Source organism: Balearica regulorum, chromosome 3, assembly GCF_011004875.1.
Source record: "Balearica regulorum gibbericeps isolate bBalReg1 chromosome 3, bBalReg1.pri, whole genome shotgun sequence".
Lineage (NCBI taxonomy): Eukaryota > Metazoa > Chordata > Aves > Gruiformes > Gruidae > Balearica > Balearica regulorum.
This window is the reverse complement of record NC_046186.1, coordinates 82,883,785-82,907,066: the sequence shown is the minus strand read 5'-3', so window position 1 is coordinate 82,907,066 and position 23,282 is coordinate 82,883,785. Positions and strand designations below refer to the sequence as shown.

Genomic DNA, 23,282 nt, shown 5'->3' with positions numbered 1-23,282 from the left:
CATAGCGGGGAAAAAAATAATCTACCTAATAATTCTTGCTCTTTGGTTTTGATGTGAATTTTATTTTATTGCTATGCTTGTTCAATAAAAATATATTTAACCTTTTCTCTTCAGGATCGATAGTACATGTAACAACAAGGATGAATATACCAAGTTTAGGGTACATGCATTCTTAAAAGAGAGTTTTCCCTAATTATAGAGTATAATTGGTGAAATAAGAAATAAACTATTATTTTACTAACTCCCCATATCCATGTTTACTCATGTTCACTGCCAGAATGGGGTAATTGCGTTTTATGTGAGGCTGTTATTACAACACAGAGCATCCCCAGTGATCTTTGAAAACTGAAGTTTACATGTGTTAGGAAATGGCTCACAATCGCAGTTAATGTATACATAAATCTTCCTAGAAAGTAAACCAACAGAGACAAATGATTTGGTGGTGATGAGTTTCATTAAAATTCTCATGAAGATAATATGAAAAGCATTTGAAAAATAATCCATAGACAGCACAAATGAGCAAGCTGCAAGGAATTACTGGATTTCTCCACCTTCACACTGAAATCCTAGGAGAATCGCACCAAATTAAAAACATAAATTCATATTTAGGTACCTAACACACTGACTTTTCCAGTGGGCTGAAGACTGTCACCACCCACTGATTTCAAAAGGAATTATGGGTGATCCAATATGAATTTTAAAACAGAGGTAGGAAGGTTAAGCACAGTGTCTCTCACGCAGGGCATCAGCCATGGTGGGATTCCAGCCCAGGAGAGTTGAGAAGCGTTGCTCAAGGGGAGTTCTGCATTTTGGAAGTGAGGACAGTATCCGTGTACAGCTGTGGAAGAAGGAGCATTTACCACAAGCTAAAAGGGTTTTTTTTTAAATTTGTAGGTGTATGGAGAATGAAGAGGGCTGTCCAGGGCATTCATTTTATATTCAACATGGGTGGGATGGAAAGTGGTGTAAATGCAGGTGAGGCCCCATCCCGCAGCCTGATCCCCCCGCACAGCCGGGGCTCTGCCGGGGGTGAGGGCAGCCCGGGGGGGTGTTGGGGGGGTGATGACAACCCAACCACGGCAACCTGTGCTGCAGGCGCCATCGTGCTTGCGGGCAGGCGAGTGCTGAGGGTGCCTCGTCCCCCCTCCTGGGGCTCCAGCTCTGTTTGTTTGCCGGGGGGGGGAAGGATTTTCGGAGCAGCACCCGACAACGCTTGCAGACAGATGCTTGAGAATAAGCAGCACTCCTGCTGCGAGAAGGCAGGTGTCAGCTCCCTCAGCAAACAAGTTGGGGCCTGATCCTAGAGACCGTGCTTCCCCACTGAGATCCACAGGGACAGATACACATTGCACAAGGGGGTTTTTCCACCTCTGTCAAGGGCACAACCCCACATTTACCCAAGAGCTAGAGAGCACAAAATCTGTGGCTTCATTTTTCTTTCTTTTTCAACAGTTTGTATTTTACAGGAGAGCTCCTGATCTGCAGGACACCATATGAAGACTGTCAAAAGTAAAACAGCCTGTCACCCCTCTGGGGTATCCCTGTTCTTGCAGGGTAAAGGGACTCAGCACATGTATCCAAATGGTGCGTATACACATGTGTATATATGTACATATATACACACACATACATATGTACACAACCATAAGGAGACACTTCCAACAGCTTTCATTACTGGTTCACCACTCCTTCCAGCTGAGCTGTTACAGTTTCACCACAGCCTTCAGTAAGAGTAAAGAATCCAGCAGCAGGACCTCAAAAATGCTACCCAAAATATCCTGACACCTCCCCAAGGGTCAGTAACAGAGTCATTCAGAGCCACAGTGCCCTGCAATATCCTTATCCAACCCCTCCAATGTATGCAACGCAAAATCTGGCTCATTTTACTGTAACTGTGCACTGGATAAATTGTTAAATTTGGCTCTGTCAATACCACACCTACACAATGAGAATAAAAAGCTTCAGTAGTTGGGCTCAACCCTGTCTCAAAACTTAATGCTCCGTGATGAAACTAAGAGAGAGTGGCAAAACTCAAAAAGCTTAAGCCCTTGAGAGAGAGAAAAATGTACTGAACAGTAGTTCATATTGTTACTAATTTTAGTGTTGCATTTGAATTTCTTTTCAGATTGTTTCCCAGGAAGAGTGACGAGGATAGCAATGTGGTTTCAGACTCTGAGGTGAAACTACTTGTTCGGAAACCTGGCAAAGGCGATGCCTGTTTTGCTACCCTACTTTCTCCTGGGTCCCTAGCAGCAAGAGTGCCGCTCCACCAGCAGAGTGCTATTAGTGCAGTAAAGGGATCTGAAGAACCTCACCGCTGCAGGTGTGCAAAGCAATTCCGAGGGCTCTGGGTGGCTGGGGACACTGGCTTAGATATCTCCTAGGGTTCCTGGCTACTTTCCCAGTGCTGGAGAGCTAGTCAGCTTTGCCATGCCCATGCTGGGGCTACCCAAGAGGTACAGCCTGCTGAAATCCCACTACAGCACCAAGGATTTATGAGCTGAAGAGCTTCAGGGCAAGCTGACTGGAGGGAGGCAGGTGGCTCTTTTGTGGAAGGGATCCCACAGCAGGAACGGCAGCTCCTCCATTCATGCAGGAAGACCGGTAGCATGCAGTGGCAAAAAGCAGGTGATCCTGTCATCCAGCTGGGAACATTTTCCATCCCATTGTAAATCATCCGTGCTTGTTCATTTAGTAGTGCTGGGCTAGGATGAGCAGCTCTGGTCGCTGCACGAGAGCCTGGGAGAGGCACGAGATGTGCTGTGAAGACCATAAGGCAGCTATTAGGAGTCAGTCAGGCATACTGAGGATGATGGGGACATCAGCATGATTTGTATCATGTCTAACAGAAAAATCAGTTAATTCATTCTCAGAGAAGCATAAGATAACAAAGTTGCATCAAAAAATCTTGTCTGGTCAGTGCTGTTTGCATTTTTAATTGCCGGGAAAAGGGAGCACACCAGAACACGGGAGCGGTTACAAACCGCATCCCTGTGGAGGAGGATTGACCAGGTAGGCACACACTTAAACCAGGACGCGTCTTTCAGCTGTCTGCATTTTGTCAAGCATAGAGAGACTGTGTTCAAAGCTTTGGGTGAGCTGAGTCCGTGCTAATGAGCTTACCTACAGGAGCAGGTTAGAGCAGCCAGGATAAACCTCATTAAGATGGGCTTGCATCTCACGGGCTGCTGCCAGTCCCACAATATCCTCGGTGTGTCTGTTTGTGAGGATGGATCCACTCAGGCTTTACCTCCGAGAGAGAAGGGAGGCTCCTGAGGAGGGGAAGCATCTGCTGGAAACCACACGTAGGTGTTTGTGCCTGTTCACAGGATGGGGCACGTGTCTCAGCTCGTTTGTTGATCTGACCCCATGACAAGTCCTGTCCCTCAGGAAGGAGTGCCAGTTCAGCATCACTGAAAATCAGGACTGGCACCCCTAAACTCCCGTAATTTAGTTAAATTAATTATTAAAGATACAGAAAATAACACTAGCAAGGAATCAGCAGGGTTTGCTGCTTACTCTCTTTCAATTTGGCTCAGAAATGTTGCTGGGGAGCTGGGAGCCAATTTCAGGTGACTTACACTAGTCCAGATTCTCATCTTCACTGACCCCAGAGCTGCGCCGACATGCGATATTTTTGGTTTAAAAAGAGTGTAAATGAATTGAGAGTTTGGCTCATGGGGTGAGGACAGGATAACATGATGACAGAAGGGGTTTATAAACATTTATTATTCAAAATCTCTGCTGCAAACGTGAATACGCCTAGGCAATTATCTCACTTTAGCTGCAGATGGGCAATTTTGATGCAATTATTATGCACCTTCAGTACTACAAAGCTTTCAGTGCCATTCCTTTTGAAAATGTCTGAACTAAACGGAATGACAAAACTAATGAACTATTGCATCTTTTTCCTGTCAGCTGCACAACATCTAGTAGGTGCCATCAGTGGAGGAGCCGCATGGTCACGGCTGTTAGCCCAAGGCATGCAAACACCAAGCTTCCCGCTGAAGGCAAACCCATCGGTAGCCTTCAGTAGCCGAGTTACTTGAGGAAGGATGATTTGCCATTGCACATTCGGATCATGACATTAGATTGATACAAAGACGTGATTTGTCATCTGTCTCATATTTCCCTAATGAGATGTTTCTACATGTGCCTAAAAATCTGTGGTTATTTACTGTTCTGTGCTAGACAAAGGCTTTTTGGGTAATGAGACTCCAGATACCAGCAGCATAATCGTGGAAAGTGTCTGAAGCCACATTGACAAAGAGAACAGTTTGTTTTTAGCACAATTGCTATGGAAGAAACACACTTGTCTCCAGTTTCTCGAAACTACTTGTCTCTGGTTTCTTGCAGCAAACATATCCGGGAAGCCAGCTGTTATTTTTTTTTTAATCCTTAAAACAAAACAAAGTTCAAGAAATATAAAGCAGCAGACAACATTTTGCAACTAGCCAGCCAAAAGTAAGGTCCATAATTAACTATACATATAACTAGTATGATTTTCAAAAGGAATGTCCTCGTTATGACTCCTGTTTACCTAAAAATAAAGCCAATTCACTGCTTGCTTTTGAAAAGATCCCAAGAAAATATCTTTAGCAGTTTGGTAAATTTTATTTGTACATTCATTCTTGCTAAGAAACAAATCTGTTAACACATGAAATAACCATTGCTGGTATGATTAAATCTTCCCCTTCCCTTCTGAGTGACTTGTTTGGACCCCTATAACTTGGATGGCTGCTGAGCCCACCCAAGCCCTGGAACATCCCACGCTGAGAACATGCAGCCAGCCACAGGAGTCAATACATGAGCAATACTACGCTAAGCACACTGCCCATTGAAACCATACAGGATTACTGATTTAGCTTGGCTCGTGGAAGAGCTACAAGAACTGTCATTCATGTGAGTGCTGTGTTTCAGCAGAGCTCATGCAGTCTCCTCCCACAACAGGCCACGTTTAGCCCACCATCTCCGATTCCCAAGCATGCACTAACCACTCTTTTGGGCTCTTCTTGCTTTTCAGACTCCTGACAGCTCAGTTGCACACTGATAGAAACCACCCCCCTTGTTTGAAACACCTCACCTGTTCCATTTGATGCCACCTAGCTCTTTCCTCACCTTCTCCAATCCATATATGATTTACCTGACCTTTATCATATTCCCCCTACAGTTATCCCTGTTACATGATCAAGAGTCCAACTCTACTAAAAAAGCCACGTGGAACTTGGTAGGGCAGAAAGTAACGGCATTATAGGAATTGCCTGGAACTACAGAAGAGCACGGTTGTTTAAGTTGTTTGAAAAATCTATGAAATCGACAGAGCTCTTTGTTAAATGCTATAAGACTTTCAGAGGGTCGGCCTTAATGGCTAAAAATTTCATGAGCAAGTATAAGTACGTTAATGGAAGGCAGCTGATCTTTGGCTGTATGTCACTGTATCCTCTTATGGAATGCTGTTTTTCAACATTAAGTTTTTCTACTTCAGTTATTTTAAAAAATAATGTGGAGGGGTAGGGTGAATTTCCACCTGGTCAAAGCCTGAGTTCCCCTTTGAAAAAAAGAAAGATGAAACACATCTAAATAGTTATTAGCTTGATATTTTTAATATACACTGAGCCAGACTCTTCTTTGACAAAAATCAGCATGCTGTTATTAAACTCAGTCGAGCTGTGCCAGCTAGGGTCAAGTGCTGACTGGACTCATCACATTTAATATAGAGAACTTAATGAAATACTGAAAATGCTAGGTGAAAATTTGGTATATTATTACAAGTTAAGCAGAAACACTTTATAGTGGGTTAATACTTTTTTTTTTTTTTTTTTAAATTTCAAAGTTAATAAAGAATAAGTCAAATCCTCAGGGTTTGAATCCATATGTTCTTACCTAAGGACAGACAAATATTTAAGGTGGCTCTGGCAAGAAGGGGCAAACAGCAGCAGAAAGGGTACCCCTAATGCCAACACATTCTGCTATGTGTAATTTTGGGGGTTATACAAACAGCACATAAAAAGATGCAATAAAGTACACATAAATTTAAATAATAACAGTTATGTTTCATTCTGTCTCTGCAGATCACTATCCATTAACAAAACAAAAAAGTAGCTATCATGTGGCTCTGCGCTGAGCAGGTTGGACTGGAGACCTCCCTCCCCAGGTCCCCAGCAGCCAGACTTACTCCATGTTTCTATGACCTGATGTTCAGGATACCATGGTGAGATGGTCTAACAACAGCACCATTTGTTAGATGGTAAAAGTATCAGAAAGCATTACAGAGCTGTAGCTTCATTTTTATTCTAGGTACTATTAAGAGGTACTGAAAGTAGAGGTGGAATTCTTGCTATTTTCTAGTGTGCTGTTTAATAGGAGAGCTTTTCATGGCTGATAAATTATCTTTCTATACTTGGAAATGTATATGTACTCCAGCTGAAAGCATAATAAGGTGTAGTAGGAAGAAATCTGTAGTTTTCGGTGCAGAAAAAGCAGGATACAATTTTCAGTTGACCTGATTAGCCTCTATAATAGATACAGTGAAGAGAACTAAGAAGAAATCCCCACAGTATTCTGGTGAAGTAAAACATCTTTTAGATGCAAGGGCAAATGCCAGATGACAAAGAGGAACAGAGTCCTCCTGTAGCAAATGGACCTGGGCTCATACCACCCAAGTGTGCCCCGTGTTAGCAATGTACTACCCAAAGGTTAATAGCGCTCTGTCACTGAAGGGACACTCATGATCACTTGGGATCCCTGGGGTTTAAGATTGCTGAAAGAGATGGGGTATGCCATCCTTCACGTAAGACTTCCAGAGGCCCATTGGCCCTGGGGGACTCTGAATGTTTTACTGAGGTAGAGGAAGGTTTTCAAAGATATGAAAGAAACATTGCAGCAGTCTCTACACACTTGGAAATAAGCAGCGTAGGCAAACGAGTAAACAAACCCCCAGCCCCAAAGAAAAGGAATGCAATTTATAAATTTACAAACCATGAGCAAATGAAAAGAGCTCCATGTGGGGAAGTGCCCAGTTGAAGATAGGGAGAACAGGGAACAGATGAGGTGGCCACAGTGGGCTTGATTGGTGTAGGCTTGCTGAGTACAAGAGACTCAAATGACATGGCAATGACTTTAAGGTCATAAGTAAATGAGGCTCTTTCCATTAAACCTCGCTGAGTTTTAGCCAGTGAAAGCAGGCAAGTGAGGTAACAATTTTGTCTGTCTTCGCTTTGGATCAGAATCTCTGTGGGAGGTTAGCATTTGGAAAGGCGATTTTAGCACTGGAAAACACAGAAATGGCTGTACATGGGTGTGCAAGAACATATATGAACCTGTCTGCCCATCTGCTCTTATGTTACCATTGTTTCCCTCCAAAAAACCTATGGTTGTTCACAGACAACGTTATGTAGCTGCTTGACAGGGTTTTTCAATTTCTAATGCCCTGTTCATATACACCTGTGGTTGCTCCCAACCTTCACCTTTGGCTATTTTCTCCCTTTTTACCAGCTATAGCTTTGACTAACAAGCAAGAGTGGCCAGCTCCCGCAGACCCGGACCGAACAGGATCTCAGCCAGGTACTTGTGCATTTATATGAGGCTGCCTTTTCATACAAACACAAACAATCCTGGGAAATCTGGACACGGTCCATAACCACTAGGCAGCTGGACAAAAAGGTTTTTTCCACTTCTGTAGTACTGCCAGCCTCCAACACTTCTCACGGTATCATCTGTCTTTATTGAGAGCTGTTAATTATAGCTACAAAGTCTGTTACTATACAGGCACTTTCCTTTTTTAAAGCAGTTTCAAAGGTAGCTGCCTTCAAGATATTTTAACACAGATCTGGGCTGAAATAAAAATGCAGAATTCCTTATCACTCCTTCCTGAGTTTTGTTGTTGGTTTTGTTGCTGTTGTAAACAACATGGGAGAACCCGTCTAGGATAGTCCCCGTTTAATGAGTTTGTGCACTAGGTGTCAAGGTACTTGATATGATGACTAAGGTAAAACACTTTCTGCAAAGAGACCAGCTGTGAACTCTGTCTTCTTTCATGTTACAATGATTGGAAAAACAGCATATCAATGCTCACCTCTGCTTTCTGCTGCTTTCCCCATACATTAAACACGATCTCACACATTCCCTGTCCCTTTTTTTCCTCTGTCAGCCATAAATCATAGAATCATAGAATCGTAGAAAAATCCTGAGCTGGAAGGGACCCATAAGGATCATCGAGTCCAAGTCCTGGCTCCACACAGGACCAGCCGAATCAGAGCGTATGACTGAGAGCATTGTCCAGACGCTTCTTGAACTCAGTCAAGCTGTGACCACTTCCCTGGGGAGCCTGTTCCAGTGCCCAAACACCTTCTCAGTGAAGAACCTTTTCCTGATATCCAACCTAAACCTCCCCTCTCGCAGGTTCATGCCGTTCACTCGGGTTCTATCACTGGTCGCCAGAGGGAGGAGATCAGCACCTGCCCCCTTGCTCCCCCTCGTGAGGAAGCTGCAGGCCATGATGAGGTCTCCCCTCAGTCTCCTCTTCTCTAGGCTGAACAAACCAAGGGATTTCAGCCTCTCCTCATACGTCTTCCCCTCTAGACCCTTCACCATCTTTTTTGCCCTCCTTTAGACACTGTCCAATAGTTTTATGTCCTTCTTGTACTGTGGCACCCAAAACTGCCCGCAATACTTGAGGTGAGGCTGCACCAGCGCAGTGTAGAGTAGGTTACTTTTCTGTTCGTGTGTGCTGGCCATGCCTGGAGGCAGGGAAGGTAGGAGGTGACCCCTGAGGTCCCTTCAGGCTGGCTTGCTTTGGTTCCAAAGCCTCAATCAGTGCAGAGGGATCAACATGGGTAGGATCAGTAGAGGTGGATTTGCTCTTGAGGCCTCCTGAGAAAAGCCCTAGCAGCGTGGAAGCTTGGTGGCTTGCTTTACTAACCAAAGGAAGAGCCAGTTAATGAAATGCTGTTTAACTACTGACCAGAGATCGTTCAGTGCTGCAAGACACAATATTTTTGTCAAGCAAAAGCCATTACATGAACACATTGTTTCATACCACATGGCTTGTCCTCAGGTAACAAGAACAATTATTTCTCTTTCTAGTCCTTGCCTTGAGCACTGTTAGCTCATAGGAGGCATATAATGTAATTATTTTAGAGCATCTGTTCAAGCCCCAGCAGAGAAGACAAAAGTAATGAAACAACAAGACAAAATTACAGGACACCACTTAATTCAATCATCCTTGGAATAATTTTGCAAATGAGGCTCAAGATTAAAGAACATGTGTTTCTCCTAAGGTCCAAAAGCCCAGAAGAGGTGATCCTCAACAGACGAAGGATCTTCAGATTAAGGGAAAGTTTTTCACAGGGCATAAATGTTAAGCTCTTTGAAAACATCATGGTCTGAATACAAATGCAATCTCCAAGTATAAACTGAGAGGCTAAATTAGAAAGGATTGGTTTCCTAAAGAAGGAACCATGACCGTTTTCTCATAGAAGTTGACACACAAGCTTTCAAAAGCAGTGTTACCTACCTGAATAGAAGGAATTAGCAAACTAGTCAAACAGAAGTTTAAAGATATTCTCTTAAAGGTGTTTCCAGGAGAGGTAAGAGCTGGGGTAGGTTTAGAAAGGGAGGTAAGCATATAAATGCCACCTTGCGTGCCCAAGACTCACATGCAGGCTTCTCGTCGTGAGAGCTACCTCCAGAGAAGTTAGGACTCAGGCATTAATTTTGGGGTGTTCTGCCAGCCACTCACATCATCAGCCCAATGTATGTACCAAGCACCTGAGGAGCAAAAAACTCCCACCTTAAACACAGGTCCAGGAGCAGTTTTTTTAAGCATTCCAATGGAAACCATCAAGAGGGAGTGCCACCTCAAGTCTAGTTAGGCACTTAACGCAGGGATAGAGGAGGGCTCCCACTAACAGCTAAAGTTTGGCAAACTGACTTTCTCATTCCTCTCAGCCTTTCCTGCTGTTTACCTTACACACCTCGTGATTGTGTCTCCTCTGTAGGTGCTTGCTCTCCCCGCGCATTTTAGGAGGAACCCAGGCATTCAGCTCCAAGCTGGAAGTGCTGGAATATGCAATGTGCCACTGAGGAACCAGCTGTGGCAAATTTCCTTGCTAATCCAACCCCTGGTACTGTCATCGGTGTGTAGAAAAGACTTACGTGAAAAGGAGGGCTACTCCAGAAATACTCTGGAGCTGGAGACTACCCATTTTCTCAAGAACAGGCAGCCTGTAGAGCATATTTTTGACAGCTAGCTGAGAAAATTTTGTTTGAGGAGCCACAAAGAGCAGGAAACCATGACACTAATCTTCAATCACCTAAAAAAACAAGTATCCCCAAGGAAGCAGCCGAAATGACAGTTTACGTGATAATCTGTTAACAATGCTGCATAGCTGTATGATGTTGAGGCAACAGCGAGGAGCCACTCCAGAACTCCCGTGGGGTAACGCACCCCTAGCGCATGTCCCACAGGGACACGCTTTTCTTTTCAAAAGGAGAGAGTCAGCAGCTACCACAGGTTTCATCAGGAGGAGGTAATTATTAGACTTTGAGAAACAGAAGTTAACAGCAGCTTCACCCTGAGCTCTGTGGCTTGGGCTTCAGCTGAGCTGAGCCCAAATGAATGCTCCATGCCCTAGCTTGATGCTGTAGGCACAGCAGGTTGGACATCGGACAGACGCCCACCAGCACCGCCCCTACCAGAATCACCACATTGTTCCAGCTTCACTACTATTGCTGCTTGCTAATAGTACAATTTGGCCTTGTTTTCAGCTAGAACCCCTGGGAAAAAAGTGCAGATTCAGTGAAAACAGACCGAGAAGTGACACCTTGGCCCATCAATAACCCATCACCTACAACAGTTCAGACATCTGCAGGAGAGATATATATGACCACGAGTATGATAAACCTCTTGGGCAATATTCACGTCTCCTTTCAATTAATTGCTTTGATACCAAGCACAAAGGTAAGCCCTGACAGACTGCTTGTGTGTATCTAACTCAGGTAAGAATCAGATGCTATATATTTTAATTTCAAGGGTTCTTTTTGTTCTTTGGTTATTGGGGGTTTTTTTCCCCGACAAGCTAATGGGAACTTGAATTGTAAAGTGATTTTATTTTGAGGAACACAAAGTAAATAGGTATTATTTTAAGGCTAATGTCCTGAATTAGACAGATAGAGTTTATAAACAGAAGTTTTTTGAAAGAAAACATGCTCCATTGGGTGACATTTGCTAAAAATACTTGCATTTATCATGTCTTGATGCCTTCGTAGCTTATTTACGACTCTGTTAATGCTGTCTGCTCTGGTGGTGAAGCTCCCACCTAAGTAGTAATATAAATCAGTAAGATGCCAAAAGTCAACCACACTGCAACTTTTTACTGCTGCTGGGTAAGAAAGACTCATGAATACAAAATGCTGAAATCAACAGTAAAAAAGCATCCAGTCACGCCAATCAGGCTCTGACCTTCTTCCCGCTTAGAGTTTCACCGTGGCCAGGCGGTGCGTTACCAGCGCTGCATGTCTGGGTTCTCTGCCTGCTGCAGGAGAGGAGGGCAGTGCCCGTGGTGCAGTGAGTTGCACTTTTGTATGAGTCAGGATCGAACCAATGGACCTGGAATTACTGTGGATGCTGGGCTAGAGCCTCATCTCCTCTGTGCTCGCAGAAATACACATGAAACACATTTAGAAACTGGCCCACATTCTCCTGGGCATCATGTGAAACTATGGGACTGATAATTTCTGGCCACTGAAGAGCTAAGTCTCGATTCTGAGCCCATACGCATATACATCAAAAGTGACTCTTGTGAAGTAAGTAATCGAAGTAAGTGAGATATGCTACATTAGTCCTCTACCATTGTTGCCCCCAGGATTCTGTTTCTCTTTCAAAGAAATAACTATACTTCGGTGTTACCTGCAACTTCTTCTTTCTTTTCAAAGAAAAATCTCCAAATTCTGAAAGATCCGTGGCAGCTGATTTGGGGGCAGTATAGAGACAAAACTCTGATTCAGTGAAAAAGGACATGCTGAAAACACATTCAAATGTGGTTGTAGATCAGTGCAGGTATGTGCGACAATGTTTTCATTCACCCAACATGTCAGGTCTAGTCAAGGTTATGGAAGAGATTTAGTTTTAGCTTCCAGTGTTTTCTTTAGCCCTAATGCTTTATGAAATAAAAATCAAGATCTAAATGATAAACAAGCAAACAAATAAATAATCACACAAACCATTCTGGAAAGTCCTGCCCTTCTCAAAAAATCATTAGATAAGACCATACCATCAAAATAAACAGCTTTGTGAGGTATTGTCCTGCTAAAATGTGAACACCCATCCTCTGTTATTCCCCCAGTTGGCACACACAGAGTGAATCTTTATAAAAGGTGTGTTTTGTCTGGCCTAGAGACACACAAAACTAAGCAATATCTTACAGAGATTTAAATTTAATCTTTCACATAGCCAGGGAGCTTTAAGCTCTAGTGCTTTTAATTTATGTTACCTCATAAATTAATAATGTAGGTATGACGGAGGGTAGCTCGTCAGATTAAATGTGTCATTTTATAAAGCAGTTTGGAAGCAAAAAGTATGATGCCAAAATGAAGTAGTCTTAAATGATCCATTAGGCACATAAATCATTACATGTGTTATTTCTGGACTGGATAGTGGTTGAAATGAATGACAATTTAGTTACTGTAATTTTATTTTAAGCTAGTAAGCACTTGCAGAAGATGTAAGAGAGTGCCACTGACCCTGGTGTGCTCTTCCGTGGCCCGCCAGAGCTCTCTGCGTCAGTCCCCACACACGTGGTCCTATGCCAAGGGTGGGTAGCACCCATGGTAGCAATTGTGGGACAAGTTCTCCCTGAGCAGTCTACACTTGGGCACAACTCTGGCTTTTGTTGGAGCTGCACAGGGAGCCTAGAGCTTTTTAGATATGAGTGCATGAGCTTTGGTTTGCCGTGAAGAGTGACTCCCTCTCCCTGTGCTGAAGACACAACTGTTGGTCTACTTCAGCTTAAATAGAAAGTTTCTTACTATGCAATATGGGTCAGTCAGAAATCCTTAATACTTTACGTTATGACTTGATACTCAAAACCTTATAAAGAAACTGAATAAACCTGCTCTTAAATTTAATGTGCTACTATAAAATTCTGGTGCCAAATTTATTACAATTATATGTGCTATAAAATGGGGGAAAAAATCTGTGCAGCTTTAAACTGGTTTGTGTCCACAACAAGTACGTTCTGTGAAACTACAAAACATACAAATTCATATATATACAACATAATGTGTATATCTACACACACATTGGTATAATACAATAGGAATTTAAAACCATAATAAACCACATAATCTGTATAGGAGAGAGTATATATCTATTCACTGTTCCTACATTTTATGATTCCTCTTTTATATATTTTTCCCTAACGGTTGCTGCTGTACAGCAGGGTACCCCAAAGCACGCCCGCTGGCTCTGGCCCCACGAAGCTGCCCAGGGAGGAAGGGGCGGTGTGAAGGCACTGCCCGTGCCACGGTGAGGGGAGGCTGAGCTGCCTGGCCCTGCGGAGGGGGATGCAGCTGTGCAGGTGTCCTTGGGGAGATTTGCTGCCAAAAAAAATTAGGTGCCTGTGGACTTTAGCAACCTGTGTAGGCAAGATCTGAGAATCCCTTCCTTTACTACCTCACTGCTAAAGTGACTTAGATGTCGTATTTCCACCTTCTCCCACTCCCACCTCTTCATTTATCTCATTGCAAATTCCTCCCAGAGAGCTTAGATCATATATAAAATATAAATGAAGGTGATGGATAAAAGAAACAGCAAGTGATTAAACAAGTTGCTTGCTAGATCCAGGTCAGAATTGTCTTAACTATCCAGAAGCCCAAGCAATGCCTCCTTAACATGTCCAACTGTGCCTGGAGTGCAAGCGTTCCTGAAGATGGCAACGCTTCATACAGACCTGCAAATTCCTTGTATCTATCTCTTTCTATATATACGCATAAATATAATAAGCAAAAAGGGGACATAATTAAGAGGGGATGCTGGAACTCAATGCTTGGGTTTTCAGATGTACATGCATGTGACATCTCAGTCGTAATGGAGTGCGCAGATGAACAGTAATTCTTTTTACAGTAATTCTTTTTACAATAATTCTTAGTGCAGGACCACTGAAAGAGCTCAGTGTAGATAGTGGACATGCTGAAGCAGACACTGTATAAACACAAGGGAAGGCACAGTCCTCCCTTTGAAGGACTCTCATCCAAATGAACAGAGAGTACAAGGAAGGTATCCACACCAGTAGAGATTAGGGGTTTACCTGCTGGGGAGCAGCGCTGCAGAGAAGGACCTGGGAGTCCTGATGGACAACAAGCTCTCCATGAGCCAGCAATGTGCCCTCGTGGCCAAGAAGGCCAATGGTATCCTGGGGTGCATTAAGAAGACCGTGGCCAGCAGGTCAAGGGAGGTTATCCTCCCCCTCTACTCTGCCCTGGTGAGGCCACATCTGGAGTTCTGTGTCCAGGTCTGGGCTCCCCAGTTCAAGAAAGACAGGGAACTACTGGAGAGAGTCCAGCGGAGGGCTACGAGGATGATCAGGGGACTGAAGCATCTCTGAGGAAAGACTGAGACAGATGGGACTTTAGTCTGGAGAGGAGAAGACTGAGAGGGGATCTCATCAATGCTTATAAATATCTGAAGGTGTCAAGAGGATGAGGCTCTTCTTTATGGTGCCCAGTGACAGGACAAGGGGCAACAGGCACAAACTGGAACACAGGAAGTTCCACCTGAATACGAGGCAAAACTTTACTCTGAGGGTGACCGAGCACTGGAACAGGCTGCCCAGAGAAGTTGTGGAGTCTCCTTCTCTGGAGATACTCAAAACCCGCCTGGACACAATCCTGTGCAACCTGCTCTAGGTGATCCTGATTTAGCTGGGAGGTTGGACGAGACGATCTCCAGAGGTCCCTTCCAACCTCTACCAGTCTGTGATTCTGTGAAATCAGAGGTCTGTAGTGACTTGCTCAAAGCCACAAAACAAACCTGCAGCAAAGCTAGGGATCAAAGCCATATCTTCAAATGCCCATCTACCCTGACACCAATAAAAAACTCTACAAATTAACCCTATTCAGTCTGCTGGTCAGACACAAAAACGCACATATTCTACTAAGCCTGCTTCAAGCTTACTTGTAATGATGTCCCCCTGCATCCCAAACAGGCTGCAGAGCTTGCACCTGCTTTTTAACTCAGCCATCATTTAATTAAATGGAAGACATAAAACTACCAACCATATCAATTAACTGCAGCAACACAGACTATAATGCTTCGGTTTTAACCCCAGGGATCTGGCAAACCACAACTGCTCACCCCAGAATTCAGCAGTATTTAAAACATTATCTGGAAAGAAAAATACTTAAAACCCAAAGAAACGAAAAGGTAGTTGGCTTGGGCTAGCATTTGTAAATTTTTTTAAATTAAACTGTTGCCTCCTCTAACCTCCATGCTTCTCTCATCTCTGAAGCCACCATGTTTGCTGTGGAGTAAACAATAAATACAAACTGAAGATTGAAGTGTGGGAAACATGGCATCTTATGAAAATGCCTTTAAAACTTCTGGATAGTGCTCTAAGACCTGCAGTGAACAGTGAAATGCCTGTATCTGCAGCCCCCAAATGATTTAGAAGATGAAGAAACTGTAACAATGGCTAAGCAGCACAATTTCAGCATTTATAATTTAACTCTAGTCATTTGGGGTAAAGCATTGCCTGAGTACCCTGGTTTCTTAGATTTTTTCCTTTAGTGAGTTTCCACCTCACTGCTGCACAGCTGGAAGCTGAGAAATGTGTACTTCTTACTGTTTACTTTCTCAGCTACTTCATTAAAAGGCTGTGAGCCCCACTGCGTAACAGAAGGGGAAAACGTTATTCACATCCTTCCATGTATCTGGGAAGCTCTCTGACACGGGACATCTTGATGGCTGAGTCATCCCATCTGTCCCAGACACCTCTCAGGCCAAAACGAGATGAGATGAAGAGGCAGTCCTTCAAGCAGCCAGAGCATCCTCCATCCCTGACGGAGGACGGGCACTCAGGGTTTTCCATGAGCGCTTCAGGCACTGTGGGTTTGGCTTGCTGTAGAGACAAGGTGTGCTGAAGACAAAGCGCTGCCTTTGGTTATGACTGTTGCTTCCTCCCGGAAATAAACACAACAGTTTGAGTTTAACTGGGATCAGAGCTTGGCCTTTGATGTCAGGGGCATAATGCCAGGAAAATACTGCAATACTTTTTACTTGGCTATTCAAGGCACTGCACTAGTCCTGAGTTTGGAAAAGAAAAGCTTACTTAGCTTACTCAGAGATTGCCATAAAAGTCAGCTGTGGGTAGAGGAAGAAGATATTAATAAAAAAATGATGTTCACAGAGGTTTGAACAGAAAACTCTTGAGAAGCAATTGCAGAAAATGTGGACTTTCATTATGACTTGTATGTATCGGAAATAAGCCTGGATTTCTTACTGTTGGAGTGAAATTGTATTAAGAATAATAACATACCACCTAGCACAGGACACAGAATGAATTCAGAACATCCTTTAACAAACCTGAAGAGGAAAGCAAATGCAAGTCTGATTTAACTGGCTGATCTGAATAAAATGTCCACTAGAGGTAGAGCAGCATGCAAGAGCCACAGGAGAAAAACCAAAAGCTCCCATACCTGTATCTTTGCTTTGGAGACTGCTTTTCAGCTGACTTAAAAACATGTCCAAGATAATACAAGGGAAAGAATAAAAAGTTCCAGTTTGTTGCAAACCACGTTAGAGTGAAGGGTGCATCGAATTTCTTAAAGGTCAGTTTTGCTAGCTGGGTTGAACCCGACCAGGAGGAGCAGACACCCAGGACCACAGCCACACCCCAGAAAATCTTCTTGAGTTGTGTCACGGAGCATTTCCAGCAACAGCGGTTCACCCTTCCACCGCCTTCGGCCCCGGCTTGCATCTGTGCTTCGGCTGGGGCTGGAGACTCCCGGGAGCGCTCATCCCCTGGGAAGAAGAAAACACAAGGCTTACTAAGGAAATCCAAGCTACTTTTTAGTTTTCAAATCCTAGGCCCTTCTGAAGTCACGTGGAGCTTTACCAGCAAAAAACCACCACCAGATCTTGACACAAAACGTCCTTCGTTTTTAGATCATTGCAAAGCCTCTGGTTCAACCGAGGCATAATTACAATGTAAATAATAATAATCACCTCTAGATTTAGAAGCCACTGGGTAAAATAGAAATGAAAATTGCATGTTGCTCTGATGTACATAGAAAGGCTTAAAACACACCACTTCTTAAAACAGATGCTGTTAGGATCTGTAAATGAATGAAAAATATGGCATTGAGTTTAATAAAACAGCAAAGGGGATTACAACAACACTTGGAATTGTTGTCTTGGAAAGTGTGGAACTGAGCAACTTATGGATTACGGTGTTTCTTAAAAGGAGAGAGGTGACAATGTACTGAATCTTGAAGTTAAGCACGATAACTGCAAGGTAAGTAGCACAATTAATACTGAACTGGGATCACCAAGTATTTCACTGATCCCTAGCAAAACAGCTCTCCTGAGGCTGTAACCAGATGGCAAAAATTAGAGCAACCCACAGGCTGCCCTGAAGAGCACCTCAGACTAGGCAACCCTGACTCGTTTGAGCTCCACTCCTGCACCAATGTGACGCAGCACATGGACTGGAGCTTTGCCCTGGAATAACTGAGCCTGGGATGCTGCTGGAAAGCTGTTTCACACACGCCTTTTGCTGACCCCAGTGTCCAGGGTGCCAAAGCAGAGGCGGCTCCTCAGCCACGCACCCGAGCACCCATCAGCCCAGTTACGGACACTATACAAACCAGGTGATAATTTTTAAGGACATCCACTGCATGTCTGTTTTAAAATCAGCTGCATGACAGCCATCAAAGCCTCCTTCTGGCTTATGTTTCCAAAACCTTGTCTCTTTCATGTATTAGAGCACTTGGTTTAATGAAAAGGAAATTTCTCTCCTAAAATACCTTGCCCCTTTACTTACATCCTTAAACATGAATTGTTATGGCCCTGCTATGGTACCACCAGCGGCAGCTACTGTATCCAGCTTGTGAATGAATGAGCAAAGTGAGGTTAGGCGGTTCGGTTCCTACGGAGATCAAAACGCACTGGCAGGTGTCCGCAGCAGCCTTTAGGGCTTTCCCCTGCCATTCGCAAATTCACCCCACTCAGCATCCACTAAAACCATCAGTCACCTGCACGCAACACTCAGCAGTGATGTCTCTGAAAGAATGACCTCAGTTCAGTTGATCCATTCACTTGAAGGAGGACGTAACAGTAATTCATGTGGAAAGCCAGGAACCTACAACTTCAAAAGTGTCCAGAGGTCATTGCATGCATTGAAAGGTGAAAAGAGAACTATCAGTACAGCCAGGACAATGAGAGACTCTATTATTGCCAAACATTTACATATGTCCAAGGCAGACGAAGAGAGATCCACACACAAAAAATCCTTTCTTATCCTGGTTGCAATCAGTACTTGGAATGGAAAATCTCTTAAAACCCTTATTTCAGGTTAACCTAAATTTGTATTTATACGAGCTAATATATTATTAAAGAAAAGGTTTGTTCCAATGGAGAGAACTATTTAATAATTTCTTTACAGATAAGAAATGCATGAGCATTAGTTTGCCTAGTAAAGCTGTATTTTGTAATGGGAAAAACTATGGCCTTTGATACCTTGAAATCTAAAAAGAGTGTACAGCAGCAAAGGTATAAATATCGAGTCTTTTTGAGCAGCTTTAAGAGAGATGGGGATGTTGCTGATATCTCCACTTAATTCAGTTTTCAACAGAAGATTGTGTGGGCAGCTTCCCACAGAACAGGAGATGCACCAGCAGGCCAATCAATTACCCAAAGTTAACGTGGCTTTGCAATAAGTACCTATTGGAAAGGTTACAAGCTACCTGCTAAATGTTAGAAGACTCTAGAGCTAAAAAAAGGCTGCCTGTGAACCCTTAGCTCATTCAAAAGCATTTCAATACATTCCCTTTGCAATGCATTGTTTGTAACTAGTGCTTCTTGCCTCACTCGCTGCACAGACCAGTCAGGGTTCAGTTTACTGAACAACAGTACATTCATTTCTTTTAACTTCAGCACGTAACGGGCAGCTGCCAGCGCTCTCTTTGCTGTCCACCACACAAGCCCTGCAATGACTACTGAATATTTCCTTTCCTCTCAAGCTTTTCTACTGAGCGTTGTCCCTGCAAAACCAAAGACTTCACATCCCCTAATGAACTCCAGCATCCTTCCCACGGACCGCAGGGAGAGCTGGGCACAGAGAGAACGAATCCAGGCAGCCAGGGTGCCAAGCCAGAGCTTAGGAGGAGTTTGTGCCATTGTGTCAATGCAGGGAAGAGCCTCTCTCCACTCACAGTTGCATCTCTACAACTACTTGGAGAGGTAGGCAAAAATGTTCCTCCTGGAAGATAGCTAGCACGGTACCTGCCGTCCCCGTCTTCTCTGCAATTATTCCCCTGGCAAGCACGAAACCAGGGTTTAAACCCCTCCTGCTGGAGATATTTAACACTAGGGAACATGCCTTTAGCCACTAGAGTATATGATACCCCAAGATGAGTAGGTGCTCTGAATCGCAACACTGAAGCTATTTTTTCTAAAATAGGTACTGATCACTGAGACAGCAAGATGACATGTCTGGCCCTCTGGCCCAGTACGCTTGGCAATCACTGAAAAGGGGGGAAATCACAACTATACCATCTGATGCACTGGACACTCAACATAACGTAACGCAGTGTTTGGTGGACACCCCACAACAGACGCAGGTGAGGATCTTCTCCCCACCAAGGGCTGAAGCCGCCTGCCCTGCTCCCCATTGCACTGCACACATACGCATGAGTCAGCAGTTCATTTGGACGGCTTGCAGGAATATCGCTGCTTTTAAACTCAATCTCATGGCAACTTTACTGATGTTTTCTCTACTTCACAGGCAAAATCACTTGTCCATGTACATTTAATATTGTGTTAATACACCAACAAAGACATTCTCTTTCAGCAAAAGACAATACTGCATGTATCACTTCTAAAGTGATCTTGCAGCTCGAGGCTCACATTTCTAGGGCTGCTCATTCTTTGGATGCATTTACATGCTGGATGGAGTTAAAAACCTTGTTATGGGTTTGCCCTATATTTTGGGGTAAAAATCACTGACCTGGTGATCAGCAATTACAAGCTGAGACTTCTTTTAACTATGTGTCAGTGAAACTGCATTGTGCCCTCATGGTTTCCTGTGCTGCTGGAGGGCTAGATGCCAAACGGGCACAGCCTTTTCCAGTGGATGCGGCACTGTCCCGAAGGATACCTGGGATGTAATCTACCCCCCCCCAAAACCCAGATTATCTTTGGAAATGGTGGCTGCTACAGATGATATACACCTATGTGGTCCCATCCTCTCATTTACTGCATTGTGAGCTTGCCTGCAAGCTGGCATGTGTAACACGCAGAGCTGTATCTTTCCCTGCCCAGTCCCTGTGTCCCCATGGGGACAGTTTTTGTCACCCAAGTTGCAGGTGCACAGATGGGGTGACATCAAACCCACACATGATTGAGAAGCTTCTCACTCTCTCTCTAACACTGCACAAGGACCAGATGGCAACAGAATACATGTTAATTTAAAGATGGCAAAATGGCTTTTCAGAATGGATGAGGCAGGACATTAAAGAATTTAATTTCTGGACATCTCCTCCAGACTTTTAATGGGTTTCTTCCATTGCTCCTTGCAGCAGACTGTTCTGTATGCTACTGTATCCCCCCAAAAGAACAAATCAAGATGCTGAGATAGAGGAAAAATGCCTATCTTGCTTTACTAATTTTGGCTTTTAATTCTCCCTTTTGTTCATTCATTTTCCTGTTTCATAAATCCCAACTGGAAGTGCTTCTCCTCCCTTCCTTTCAGCCCAACCTCTCTCCATGGCATTCAGAAGCAAACAGAAGGAAATCACCTCCAATGCTACTGCCAATGCCATTACCCACAAGGATCCCCAGCCCCCAGGAAACAGCTGTCCTTCTGTTTCCTCCACTATGGGTGAGACCCCTCTCAGCGGACTTCAGATTCCTGTGGCAGGGACATCTAAACCTGAGCTACTCACTCCACTCTCCTGGCTGTGGCAATGGAGAAAAACAGCCACTGGAAGGCACTAGACACCCCACGTAAGGCAGATGCCTTAGATGATGTGCCCTCTCTTACTGAGGACAGGTGCGTGCACTGGGAAATCCACCCCAGCAGAGGTTACACCTTTAAATAGCCTGTCCGGACCACTTCAAAACTGCTTTAGGGCTTAAGACTCCTGTGCACAGCTAGCCAGTTCAAGGCTTACCATAGCACCACACTGTACCTCACTGTGTATGTTAAAAATGTGATACTGATAAAAACCACGGATGGCATTCGTCTTCTCAGTTTGAGACATCTGCTGTGCAGACTTGTATATCTGAGACAGTCATTTACACTTTCTGCATAGTTAGTAGACAGAAAAAAGACATTTCCATAGCACGATTTATCTCCTCCTAAAGTAGACGATTAAAACAAGCCAGATGAATCACCCTCTCCCAGTGCTTGTTTCTCTCCACCAGCTCTAAACAGTCTGGGGCGACAAGCTCAGAAGTAGGCGTCTCTAGTGTAGGTGTCTGAAGCTGGGCGAGATGAGTCCCACCTCCCCAACGCTGCTGTCAGGAACAGAGAGTGAAGCCGCTGCAGACAGTACTGGTAGGCTCAGAGCTGGGCCCTGCCACACAGACATGTTTAGCTGTCGCCAATGAACCACTTCAGCTGTTGCCACCTAGTTCAGCAAATGAGTGAACAAAGTATTATACAAGTGCCGGGTGCCCTTGTCAACCCTTCAGCATGAGAAAGTGACCCTCACAGACTAAGGTCCTGCGTATTAGGGACTGAAACGTGTACCTAATGATAACACATGACTCCGACAGCTTCTCCAGGATATGAATGTGCTTCAACGTAAGGATATTCTTAAACAGCTCTTTAAATCAGGCTTCTGGAAAAAAATCAGACAAAAGGAAGAATCCTTACAGATCTCTCTGACAGTTACAAATGAGCCATCCTCAAGGCATTTCCATTTTGCCAGCCTCTCAAACATTTTGCAGCTGCTTGGGTATTGCACAGAGCAAGTTTGTAAAGCTTGCAAAAATATCATATGCTTATCATAAATAGGGGAGAAGGAGCTGAGGCAAGTCCTGTAAGACAGTGCCTGACCCTCAGCATAGGCAGAGCTCTATAAACCCGTGACATGCAGGGGGATTGAAGCTGGACACTACACAAGGTATATTTTCACAACCTTGAATGCTGTGTGAATTCCTCCTCACCCAGTACATGGAGAGATCAGTGAGAGACAATTCGTTCCAACACAATTACTTAGCAGTTACAAACATACCTAAGAACACAGATGATGATTTCTGGTGGTGGTTTTCTGGACACACAATACTATTTGCCTCAGTAGCAGACTCCCAAACTCCTCAAGGTGTTTTTATCCCATTCCTACCTACCACACTAGCTATGCACTATTTAGCCCTCCAGGTTTTTTGAGCTAAGCTGTTAAACAGCAGCTGAGGCATCATCCTGTGAAAAGAAGAAGTGCGAAATCCACAAAGTGATTTACGTCTCTAATTGCCACTGTAGTTGTCTAAATCTGAGATGATGGTATTTATTTAGATATGTTGCCCAGGCATCTTCTCCACAGTTGATCAGGTTAAAGAGTGAGGTCTTAGGGACTCATCTGTTGCCTGGCAGATCAGCCAGTAGCTAGCGCAGCTTTCTCCTGCCATTGTCATTGATGACCTCTCCTTTCACAGGTCACCCTGATAGCTGGTTTTAGGGATCTGTTAATATTTCATTTTGGAAGCCAGTAATCCCCATGTATCAATCTTTCCAAAGGCCTACATCTCTGCTGCACAGAACAGTAATGAGAGCACGCACAGCCTAACTTCTGCATCAAGGGACATTCCCTCCTTCTCCAAATTAGCTTTAGCTTTGCCAAGGCTGCTTGCACCAGCTGTATCCTCCTCCTAATCCCACGAGAGCTCCTCAGATGCCAAAGAATCTGTTCCCTGGCATGCTTAAACACCACGACTCCTAAGAGGGTTTGTGCCTGTGCTACACCCAGACCCTCAAAGACACATTTGAGAGTTTCCATCTCTCATTTTAAGAGTCATCTCCAAGAAACATTTCCATTCTGTATTTGAAGTAGTCCTTGGAACAAGG

The 23,282-nt window shown here is 44.0% G+C and overlaps 1 protein-coding gene across 3 annotated transcripts in view; it reads right to left on the bottom strand.

The window, feature by feature from the left end:
* SLC35F3 (solute carrier family 35 member F3) overlaps nucleotides 1-23,282 on the bottom strand; it is a 181,720-nt gene that overhangs the window by 31,780 nt on the left and 126,658 nt on the right. For all 3 annotated transcript variants that reach the window (XM_075748706.1, XM_075748708.1, XM_075748707.1), the window contains one exon: nucleotides 16,693-17,017. In XM_075748706.1, coding sequence (XP_075604821.1) covers nucleotides 16,693-17,017 — 325 coding nt within the window. The remainder of the gene's footprint in view (nucleotides 1-16,692; nucleotides 17,018-23,282) is intronic.